The sequence below is a fragment of the Chiroxiphia lanceolata genome, chromosome 16 (genome assembly GCF_009829145.1).
Source record: "Chiroxiphia lanceolata isolate bChiLan1 chromosome 16, bChiLan1.pri, whole genome shotgun sequence".
Lineage (NCBI taxonomy): Eukaryota > Metazoa > Chordata > Aves > Passeriformes > Pipridae > Chiroxiphia > Chiroxiphia lanceolata.
Window position 1 is genome coordinate 15,116,448 of NC_045652.1, and position 12,024 is coordinate 15,128,471.

At 49.2% G+C, this 12,024-nt stretch overlaps 1 protein-coding gene across 2 annotated transcripts in view; it reads left to right on the top strand.

Annotated features, from left to right (window-relative positions):
- Nucleotides 1-12,024, top strand: part of LMF1 (lipase maturation factor 1) — a 159,902-nt gene that overhangs the window by 52,070 nt on the left and 95,808 nt on the right. For both annotated transcript variants that reach the window (XM_032704435.1, XM_032704436.1), the window contains exon 4: nucleotides 2,389-2,537. In XM_032704435.1, coding sequence (XP_032560326.1) covers nucleotides 2,389-2,537 — 149 coding nt within the window. The remainder of the gene's footprint in view (nucleotides 1-2,388; nucleotides 2,538-12,024) is intronic.

Here is a 12,024-nt window from a genome sequence, read left to right on the forward strand (position 1 = left end):
GTTTTAGCAGGGCCTTGGTGGGATGTGCTCTGCAGTTCAGGGGTGCAGCACCACCCTTCAGCTGGAGGGGCAGGATTCGGCCACGAGCCGAGGAGGTTTAGGCGCGGACTCGTGACCCGGCGCTGCACCCGCGGTTTGTCCTTGGCTGCACTTGCAGTTAAACCCGGCTTGGTGCCGGCTTAGCTGCGCCCTCGGTGAGCAGCAGGGCCTTGGAGCAGTGGCTCCCAACAGCTGGCAGCTCTGTTTACCCTGGGCTGGCCGAGCCGGCCCCTTCCTGGCACGGCCCAGGCGGATTATGCCGTTGGTCCCGCAGCCGCGTGGGGCCGGTGCCAGGATTCCAAGTTGTCTCTTTGGAACAAGGAGCACAGGTGCAGGGCCGGGCTCCTGCTCCAGGCAGCCAGCACTTCCCGGGAAGGCTCGGGACGCACTCGGGACGTGTGTGCCGGGAGCATCCTCCGATGACCTGTTTGACCCGTGGGAATGGGGTCAGGCAGGACCACGAGATCCCTCTGTGCCCCTTCCCTCTGCACACACAGACACCTCCCTGGGGATTGGGGTTTGGATTAAAATGACTTTTTGAAAGTAGGAGAAGGTGCTGCTGTGTCCTCGGGAGAGGCTGCTCTCCGAGGGGAAGGGATGGGCAGGGATGCAGAGGCTGTTTGGATCCCGCTTCAACATCCATCCTATGGATCTGCAAGGCTAACCCAGTGATTAACATATGAAAACGTGGCTAACAGTGGGATTCTTGTGCAGGCAGGGATGAAGGAGATGGACGACCCTTTTGGTGCCAGTCGGCCTCAGAGCTGCTCTTTGGGCACAACCAACCTCTCCCATTTGGAATTAGCTGGTGCTTTCCTGGTGCAGCTGCTTTTAGTACAATATTCTTCACTTCTCCTCTCTGAAGCGCTAATTTAGGCAGTTGGGGTGTGTTTGCTGGAAACCACAGGATGTATGGAGGGAGAATTGGGAGTTTTTAATAGCTGTGTGGTGTATAATGATCTGAGGGGGGAAAAAAAAAAAATCCATTTTTATTTAAGGGATTTTGTGTGCATTAAGGTAAAAAACCCGAGTTTTCCTGACTGCTGCTGAAAATATTTTAAAGCAAATCCAAAGTAGTTTTGCTTGTGTGACAGCATCGAATCACGGGTTTGAAAACTCTTCTGGTGGGGGATCAGGTGGCTCAGGCTGGAGCTGGAAGGAATGGATGGGTTTGGAATGTTTGCTGCCTGTTTGGGCTGGGCGAAGGGAGGTGTTGTGGATCACACTGGTTAAAGTGCCTGGAGAACCCTTGGGAAGGAACATGGCTACACGTGAGCCAAGGACACTACCTGGTTTAATTTGTGTAGGCATGTAGGTGGGAATGTGTCTTAAACTTGCCCAACAAGTGTCTTAAATGGCTCCAACAATGGTACTGAATTTTCAAGAATTATCCTCACCAAGGTGCTTTTTTAATGGTTTTAAAGCACAGTTGTATCACACAGAAATATTTGAGGATAAGAATAATTGGAGGTGGGACAGAGCTTGAGTAATTTGGTTTTGGCAGCAATATATTGTTAATTCAAAACGTGGTGGGGGTTGGACTTCACCTGTCACAACAGGGCTGAGTGTTCTGCCTCTTCCAGAACAGTCATTTCAATATTTATACTCTGGGCTGGGACAAAAAAGTGCAAAATGCAGATTTGCATGAATTAAGGAAAGTCTGGCTTCTCCAAAGTATCCCATAGCACAGGGAGCAGGTTCATGGTGTGATCCCAAGGCTCTGCTTTGATCTCAGCTCTGCTGGTTCAATCCAGGGTAATTTTGTTAAATCCAGCCATGTGTAAAATCCAACAATGGGTAAAACTGGCCCAATGGACAATTTGGACTTGTTACCCTTATGATTTTTCTTTATGATAAAAAATTCCAATTGCACTTAATATGTTGGTGATAAGTAAGACTTAATGAGATCTTAATCAATGTCTTTTGAAGATAAAACTGCCCCGTTTTGGCACAAATCCAGCTCGGTCAGAAGGACTGTTGGCTCCGTGACTGGAGGAATCAGTGGCACTGCTCAGGGCACTTAAATCACGTTTTTCTTTGCTTCACAGAAGTTATTAATTTTTCTCTCACTTCACACTGCATAAAATACCCATTTTTATGCAGTGTGTACTTGGAGAAGAACAGCACAACCCAATGCATGTCGTTCACTCTGTAGCTTCAAACACCTGAACCAACTGTGTGTGATGTATTGGGACAGTTGGGTACCTAATTTCCCCCAAATTAAACCTAAAAAGCATTAAGGGTGGGGGTTTTTTTTTTTCCTTCTCCAGTGTTTAAAATTAGCGAGAGGATAACTTACAGCACCATAACTATTCTCTTTCTTTCCTTTCTCACACGTTGGCACCGCAGGATGGGAGTCGCAGCTCCTGGAAACAGGATTCCTGGGGATATTCCTGTGCCCTCTGTGGACCTTGTCCCGCCTTCCCCAGCACACTCCTCCTTCCAGCATCGTCATCTGGGGCTTCCGCTGGCTGATTTTCAGGATCATGCTCGGAGCGGTGAGTGGTGCTTTGGTCCTTTGAGGTCTCACCCCAGCACAAGACCTGCCCCTGGTCCATCAGAATCCTGTGGGTTGGGAATTTTTCCTAGTGGAGAAGAAATGTGTAGAGAGAAATGCTTCCTGCAATCCTTGCCCTCGCTCGGAGTGGTTATTTTAAGGATAAAGCAGGAGTAAGAATGTCCGTGTTGGTGCTGCCCCTGGGATTGGCCCTTGCAAAGGATTGGAAGTGGAGCCTTGGGCATTGTGGCTTTTTCATAAGGCTGTGAGGAATCCAGTGGGTAATTCCCAGGAAGCAGCAGCTTTACCCAGTTATTTTTTGTTTGTCTGTGCTCTCCTGAAGTGTCACTCTCTGCTCCGTGGTATCAAAGAGAACAATTGCTGCCTTACTGTCCCAGTGCCAGTGGAAATTCCCAAGTAGCTTGTAAGAGAATCCATCAGGAACTGCCCCATCTCTGTTGCAATAAAGGTGTGGCAGGGGCACATCCTGACATCTCCATCTGCTTGGACACTTTAAAATATCCCAGAACTTTAAGGATCATCACTGTAGGAGGGGTGGCTGGGTGCTTTTTTTTGTTGGTTGGTTTTTTTTTTTGGGGAATCTCATGGTAAATGTATTATTTTGGGGCATTTGTCACCAATGGAATCTTCCCAAATGTCAGCATAGGCCCTTCATCCTCTGTGGATGGAGGCTGGATCCTGTGGGCTTGGTACTTCTCACCTTCTAAATGCTGCAAGAAAGGCCTGGATGTGGCACTCAGTGGGTGATGAATCAAAGATTGGCCTCGATCTTGGAGGTCTTTTCCAACCTAAATGATTCTGGGATTTGGTGATTCTCAGTTGTGATGCTGATTATAGAATGAACTGATTGTCCATGACACCAAGTGTAGGGAAACCCAGCTAATTTCCTTAAAAAATTATATGATCACCAAGTTTCCCCCCTGCTTTCCTCCTAAACTCGGAGTCTGACTGAGCTTTGCTCCTGCTAATGTGTGATATATTCTGAATTATGGGACAGGCTGGATACAAAGGGAAACCATGCTCCCCAAACATCTTTGTTACTGTTATCTCTGTGCTGCTTCTCTTCTTTAGCTGGAGAGTTATAACTCTCCTGTTATTGTCAGGAGAGCCTTTGCAGAGGAATTGGCTCCCGCCACATCCCAGAGTGTCTGGGATACTGATACATCAGGAACAGGCACAGGAGCGGAAAGCATGGAAAGGTCATTAAATGGGGGTCTACACAAGGCAGTGGAAACGGGTGATTGATGGGATCTTTAATGTTCTGGGGCCCAAACACATGTCCTTCTCCTCTGGGGCCGGGTAACGACGCTCGCAGGCAGCGGGAAGGGAGTTTAACGCGTGACAGCGAAGGATCCTCCTGGAAAGCAGGTGCTTCTGCTCCCGGGGCATCTTTGGTTTCCTCCTAATCTGGGCAGGAGCTGAAGCTTGTGCACAAGTGTGTGCTGGAGGCAGCTTTTCCCAGGGGTGGGATTGGCAGGGATTGTATTTTACACAGAAAGGACGTTCGGCTTTCCCGGGCAGTTCTCCGAGGACTCTTCTGGGTGGTTGGGGAAAGGCTTTCCTTGGAAAATCCTCCAAGCAAACGGCATTCCCTCGGCTCAGCTGTGTTTTCTCACCTTGTGCTGAGTGTTAGGTGAGCAGTGCCATGTTTGAAATACACCTCAGGTGGGCAAGGAGGTCTCTCTTCTGCGATGTGGTGGCTCCCAGTGAGGACTCCACGTTCTCCTCCTGTTCTCTGTGGTTGGTTCCTGTATCATGGGGCTGATTTCACTTGTCAGTCCTTTTTTTTTTTTCTCTCCATTCAGTGTATCCTATTTGGGCTCTTTTTCCATGTGGAGCTCTAGCAACCAGAGACTTTGCACTTAGCAAACCTGCTCTAGTGGAAGGTGTTGGAGGAAGGGTTGGAACGAGATGATCTTTAAGGTCTCTTCTGACCCAAACCGTTCTGTGATTCTGTGATGAGGGAGTTTTGCTGTTTTCTGGCTAATCTTCCCCCAAAAAATCATGTCCAGATCTTGCTTCATTGTCCATGTCTTCCCTGGGGCTGGCTGGGCTTGCTCAGGGAGCAATGGGAAGTGGAATAATCCTGGCTGTGTGTGGCAGGAGCCGAGGAGCGCGGGGCTGGCGCTGCCGCCGGGGTTTGATTGGCAGCGAGTGCTGGGCTGAGCTCAAATATTGCTGACTTCTTCAGAGGCGTAATTACGTGATTCAATCTATATGTTTGATGTTCCTAACGATCCATTAGCGCGGGATGTAAAGCCGGATGATGCTTCCTGGGAACACACAGAGGCGACAGAACAGCGGCTCTTTGTGCGAGCGAGCGCTTGTTGGGAAATAAGTGATGCAAACAGACATTTGTGGGGCTGATTTGCTCAGAAGAGCTCAGTGCCTTGATGCCTCCCTCGTTCTGCTCGTGATAATCTCTGTCACTTGGGTTCCTTGAAATTTCGGAAGGTGCAAAACGTTGGTTTGTGTCGCCACCAGAATCACGGGGTGGGGGAGCAAAGGTGTGTGCCCAGACTTGTGCCACCCCTCCAAGTGAAAGGGTGAGAGGAAATGGCCTCAAGTTGCACCAGGGCGGTTCAGATCAGAGATTAGGAAAAAACTGTTCACTGGCAGAATGGTCAGGCATTGGAATAAGTTGCCCAGGGAGGAGGTGGAGTCACCATGTCTGGAAGTGTCCAGGAGGTGCCTGGATGTGGCACTTGGGGATGTGGTTTTAGGGGTGATCATGGTGGTGCTGAGGTGACTGTTGGACTAGATGATCTTGAAGGTCTTCCAGCCTTGGTTCTGTGATTCTGTCTTATCCAAGGACATCACCCAAACTACGGTGACTTGCCAAGAGGGGCAGCCCTGTTGCCAGTAGGGCACTTTCCTTGGTGGTAATGAGGTGGTTTTTGATCAACATTCCCCATCTGACTTGTGGGGTGGGAGCTGAGGCTGCATCTTGGTGTGCATTGAGCTCAGTCCTGAGAGGTGGTTGTTTCCCAAGGGTTTCTAGTCAGCATTTTCCTTTGCAGCAGCACTGCTGGGATGTGTCCACTCACTACCAAAAGGACTTGTAGGTAATGTTTGCCCACTTGGTGATGTTCTGTACATATCACAGAATCATGGAATGATTTGGGTTGGAACAGATCTTAAAACTCATCCAGTTCCCCCCCATGGGCAGGGACACCTTCCACTAGACCAGGTTGCTCCAAGTCCATCCAACCTGGCCTTGAATTTCCAGGGATGGAGCAGCCACAGCTTCTCTGAGTAACGGAGAAGAATTATCACTGGGATGGAAGGAGGAGGTGGGGGAGGTTTGAGCACTGGGGGTGTAACAGCACTTTGGGAAACGGGGAGTAAATAGAGAATTAAAGTGGAGCTGTCCTGCAAAGGATCACAGCCATATGGAATAAGTTACCAGGGAAAGTGGCTGGAGCAGAGGCTGTGAGTGAGTCTGAGACATCTTGATTAGTTTCTGGAGGAAGGGATTGAAGAGCGGAGTGAAAAAGCAGGGAAACGGGATTTAAAGCACATTACCACTTTAATTTAAAAGTGCCCAAAGCAAGGAAATTCAGATTTAGAGCTGCCAATCTCCCCCTGGCTGCTGCAGGTGTTGGGGTTGGGAGGACTCCGGGGTCTGTGTCCAGATGGGTCTGTGCCCTGTGGGCTCCGCTTCCAGCCGGGACCACGAGCCCGAGCCTCAAGTTTGCCCCAGGAATTAGATCCTTTAATCTGTGTGTTATGCAATAATATATAATATCAGTATTTAGAATATAAATGTGTTTTTATGTACTCATCTGCTCTGTGCAGCATCCTGGACACCTTCCTTGTGTGATGCCCTTAAACTGTTCCAGGGCAGCTCCTGGCTCGCCGGGCTGGTGGAACCCCAGGAGCTGGGATGGGATCCCTTAGGGAAAGGGTTTTCTTCTCCCCTTTATCCTGGAAAGCCCTTTCCAGGATCAATCCCTCCTTACCCAGGGTGTGTCACACACAAGGTCCTGAGGAGCACAGGGGGAATTTAGGGAAACTCAAGTGCATCTTTTCCAGCTGGGATTTGTGACTTGGCGCTCCCTCCCCTTGCTTTGCTTCCTGTAAACAAAATTTCTCTTTAGTTTTTTTCTCTCCCACTTCCCGGATTTCCCTTTCTGACAGTAACTCCAGACTGACCCCCCCTTCCCAAATCCAAACTCAGCCTCTCTGAGCTGTTCAAGTACATCCTCAGAAGCCGCTGCAGAACAGAGGAGTTTGGAGCAGTTCTTGGCAGGCAGAGACTTAGAAAATGATTTAAATCCTCTGGCGTTTCAAGTCTGCACAAAAGATATTTTCCCCTTTTACAGGAGGAAAAAAGATCATTTAAAGTGATAGTTTTGGGAAATAATAATAATAATAATAAGCAATAATTTTCCCCCTTAAATTGTCAAAAATTTTTCCTAGTAAATGTTGCCCATCTTTCCCAGAGATGTGTTTTCACAGAGAAAGGATCAATTATTTCCAGATTATTTGTATATCACTTGATATTTGATACATTCTGAAGTGATTTTGAATTTTCTTTACCATTTAAAAAAAACCCACTTCATTTAACCAACTGCAGCAAATCCTTTTAGAAACTTGTGGTTCGTGTTAAACTCTTCGTGTTTCTTGTTTTGTTTTCTCTTGGATCCTGTTAAAAGTGTCATAACGTGGGTGGCATTTGAAAGGTTACTGGAAAGGGTGGGGATGTGATTAGCTAATAAGGGAGATGAACTTTCTGGCAAAAATACCCAAGACTTTGAAGCAAACAGAATCTGGATGCCTGGAGTAAAATCGCATTAGATGTAATGAAATAAAAGTGGGAATTTAAGGCCATCCCTAAATGTAAAAGGAGGAGGAGAAAAGGAATCCAACGGATGTAGTTGTCATCTCGGTGACAAGCGTGCCCTGATCCTGGGCATTATGGCTCTGAAATTGAGAATAATTATTCTAATTTGTTTTATTACATTAGCGTGGGTAGGAGGGAAGAAAGGGAGCTTTCTTCCCTGGCTTTCTCATTATTCATGGGCAGCGCGGCGGGGCCCGGCTCCCGGCTCCCGCGCCGGGGCTTCATGGGAATTTTTGGAAAATGATGTCTGCAATGTTCTGACCTTTGCCGTCCCAGCTGCAGCCCTCCTCCTCTCTGCAGGGATCCCACACTTGACTCCTTAGCAACCTCCTTTGTGCCTCTGATCTCTCTCCATTTGTCTGGTAATAGCCCTTGGCAGGAAGACTTGTTGTTCCTTCGGTGGCTGTAAAAGGCAGGAGCCGCTAATGCCAAGGACTTTTCAAAATCCCTTTCACCCACTCCTTGCAGCGCTGCCTTCAAAGTCACCCAGATGCTGGTGCAGTCGTGGTGGCTTCTCAAAGGGTCTTTTTGGGGAGTTGAAGGGGGAAAACCAGCAAATCAAACAACAACAAAGTCAACAGCGGTGACTTCTCTTCCAGGAGAGCGGTTTCCAGTCCCTCCGCTTGTGGGGGTTTGTGGTCGTGTTTGTGGTGACTCTGGTTTGGCTTCTGTGCTGGACCAACCCCTGCCTGTTTTAGGAGGATCTGGATGTTCACCTGACCTTCTGCAGGTGGGACCTGTCCTGGGGCCATCATCTGTGCAGGGGGTCCCAGGCAGGTGGAGGGTCTGTTCACCTGAATCATCATCAAATCCTGGAATGGTTTGGGTTGGAAGGGACCTTAAAGCCCATCCAGTCCCACCCCCTGCCATGGGCAGGAACACCTTCCACCAGACCAGGTTGCTCCAAGCCCCGTCCAACCCATCCTTGAATGCTTCCAGGGATGGGAATTGTTCCAGGGAGTCTGGGACCTGATCTATAGTGTGCTAATGTTGGACTAGAACTAATGTTCTCCAGATGATGGGAAGTGCCATCCTGTGCAGGCTTGGATCTGAACAAGAGCTTGGATCTGCTCTTGGCTGTGGGCTTGGAAGTGATGTGCAAGGTACAGAACAAAGGTGTTCCATCAGCAGTGTCAGCTGAGCAGCATCAACCTGCCATTGTCTGGCTGAAGGATCAGAAGATATGGAGGGGTTTGGGTTGGCAGGGACTTTAAAGCCCATCCAGTTCCAACCCCCTGCCAAGGGCAGGGACACCTCCTACTATCCCAGGTTGCTCCAAGCCCCATCCCACCTGGCCCTGAACTCTTCCAGGGATGGAGCATCCTGTTATTTCTCTCTTTCCATGGAAGAAGCAGCAGGGAGTTGAATTCCCAGCCGTTGGTTCAGTGGGGTTGGTGTGAACATCAGGCTTGGCTCTTGCTAAAGCCTTGAGTTTGCTGCTGTCAGAGCTGTAGGAAAACATTTCCATGAAGCCTGAGACCTGTGTCATGTGTTCCCTGGGTGGCACTTGCTGAAGAAAGGAATGAAACACCGTGTACAGGACACGGGATCCAGCTCATCCTTCCTGCACCACAGAGCTTAATCCATCCAGCAGAGTGGGAGCCACGGAGAGCAGGGGTAAGTCTGGCCTAAATCCAGACTCTGCCACCAGCCACAGTTCACGGCAAAGATTTGGACTCATCAATTATGCAAATATTTAAAAGCATGCAAACAATTTCCACAGCCATAACGTGACCCTTGAGGCATTAACGGACTGTAGAAAATGCATTGAATTTTCAAATTGCTCCAGCCTTTGCTGGGCTCGGGAATCAAACTTGGTGTCCTTTAGGAGGTATATAAATAAGAAAACATCATAAAGTGCTGTCTTGGAGCAGCTCAGAGGGAGTTTTAGACACCCAGCAGAAGGAAGGTCTTGCTGGGTTCCTCGGATTTACGTGCTCCAGGTGCCAGGCTCTGGGAGCCCCTTCCAGCTTTGCCATGTAGTCCTTAAACAATTTTATTTTTAAATTTGACCCTTGTCAAGCTCCTTCCTCTTCCATGAATTGGGCTCTAAATTACAGCCAGTTTGTTTCAGAGCACGCTGGTGAATGTTTGGCTTTCAAAGAGATGCCGAAACCCCTTTTTCCGCGGGCGGCAGAGGTGCTGTGGGAAGGGCACGGATTTGGGATTTTCTCTGGGAGTGTTTCTTATTTATATGATGAGAAAGATGAAACGCTGGAATTTAGTATTGCCCATCATGGAGATTTTTTGGTGGGTTTTCACCCATCTTTATCATAGTGAAGACACAGAGAGGTCTTTAAATTGACTCTGAGTTTCTGCCACCGGTGCCCCGTTCCCCACCCTTCCCTCTGGAGCTGGGATCAATGGGGGTTTTGCAGACATAGCTTGAGTCACCAGCCTTTTGCTCGGCTTCCCGTGCTATTGGCCTGTCTGTACCATTTTTTTCAGAATTAATTTTGGGCTGAAAAAGTCTCAAAGAGTGCTTTGTTCCTCCTTGACACTCACTCCAGGGAGGGAAAAAAAAAAAAAGAAAAAGGGGAAAAAACCGTGGAAAATCTGACATCTGCATTGTAGAGAAAAATCAATAGATAGGGAGGAATATAATTATCCCCCACTCCTGAAAGAATTTTGCAGATATTTTTTGTAACAGTGACTCATATCGGCTCAGAGCTTGAATGACATTTTAATTATTTCGGCTTTTTTTCAGTTTGAATCACCCAAGTGCAGAGCTGGGAAGGGGCACAGCTGGGCAGAGCCATCCGAGAGCAGGGGAAAGGCAGGATTTGGGGAGTGGGAGTCGAGCTCTTCCCTCCCTCTGCGCGGGGTCGGAGCGGGAGCTGCGGGGCTTGGTGGGCAGAGCTGGGGGCTGCACCCACAGCCACGGGGCTGGATCATCCCAGATCCGGGATGGATCACCCCTGGGTCTGTGGTGGATCACTCCCAAGTCCATGAGGGATCACTGCTGGATCTGTGGTGGATCACCCCGGAGTCCGTGAGGGATCACCCCTGGATCCGTGAATCACCAGTGCTGGCATCAGGAAAATAAGGGAGCAATTCATCTTCTTTGGAGAGGTTTTTCTCCTTGTGTGAAGTGTAAAATCCTCATGGAGTTGTCTGATGGTGCATCTCAAACTGGTGCTTGTGCCTGGGTGTGATCCTTGGGGAAGGGGGTCAGGGATGGAAGCGAGGGAGATGATGGAGAAGGGAGCAAGGGTGATGCTGTGGGTCTGCTTTGGGCAGGTTTAATTAGAAGGGAATCGGGTAATTAGAAACTAATTAAAGCAAACAAAAAAGGAAGGAGAGAAGGAGAGGTCTGAGGAGCAGAGACTGGCCAGTCTGGGTGGGGCAGGGATGGGGTGGGAGGACTGGGGGTGCTGGAGGTTTGACCCACAGGGACCTTCCCAGGAGGATGCTCCCCCTCATCTCTGTTGGGTGGCTGAGCTGCATCCCGATGGGACAGCCTTGGGTGAGCAGGGAGAATCCTTGGAGCAGGGAGATGAGGTTGGAGAGGGGTTTCTGCGATTCCCATTCCCCGTGGCTGGGATGTGGGTGCAGTGAAGGGCTCCTGGCTGGGCACACGCAGATCCCATGCTCCAAGGAGGGGCAGGTCCTGGGGATCCAGGGGGGTTTTCCCTTATGGAACATCTGCCAGTGAACCAGGAGCTCTTCCCCACTCAGTGTTCACCTTAATCCTAGCATCAGGAGCAGGGGCTGATACAATCCAAGGAGCAGTGTCCAGGTGTGCTCCTGGAAAGTGAGGGCCCATCCTCCTCAGGAGCTCATCCTGCTGTGCCTCAGGAAGGTGAATCCCAGGATTCACAGGGCAAAGGCAGATTTCAGTGCCCTGAACCCAGGAGGGACGTGTCTGTGGAGGCAGTGGCACAGCTCCCATCCTTCAGGTTCTGCTTCCCAGTCCCACATCACATTCCCTGTGTGCCGTGGCCTCGGCTTTGGGATTTCTGCCACGACTTCATCAAGCTCACGAAACGTAGGAAACAAAAGCTGTTCCTAAACTTCCTCTCTGCGGCTTAATGTCCTCTGAAATCCCTTTTGTTGGATATTTTCAATGCTGGGGAGAGAGAGGGGGCACGTGAGGTGACTCAGTGGAGCAGGACTGGAATTGGTTCAGTGGGAGTGAAGGGGGGATTTTGATTTCCACCCCAAAAGTCCCTTGGCCGCCAGTTGGCAAATGGATTCATCAATGTCCCATGTGTGAAGGAGAATTTATTAGTCATAAATAGCAAGTTTTGAGCAGGCTGAGGGAGTTTTATCAACCAGACTGGGTTGATGCCTCAGGAGCTGGGTCCAGCCCTGCAGCAGAGCTTGATCAATTTTGATTTGATGAATTTTTCCGAAGAATTTGCTGGGAAATAGATTTTTTTTTTTTTTCCTTTGGTTGCTTGTGGATCTTGCTCAAGTGACTGCATGGTCACTTTGCCTTGAGTGCTGTAGTGAGACAGCAAAGCTGGGAGTGATGCTGGAGGAAAATGGGGTCTTGTCCATGTAGCTGGTATCTTATCTGTCTGTGTCTTATTTATCTTCTCTAGCTTATCTAAAATAAAAGTATGGTGACAAAAGTCACCCGTAGTGTATCCAGAGTGTGGGAAATGCTCTTTATCCA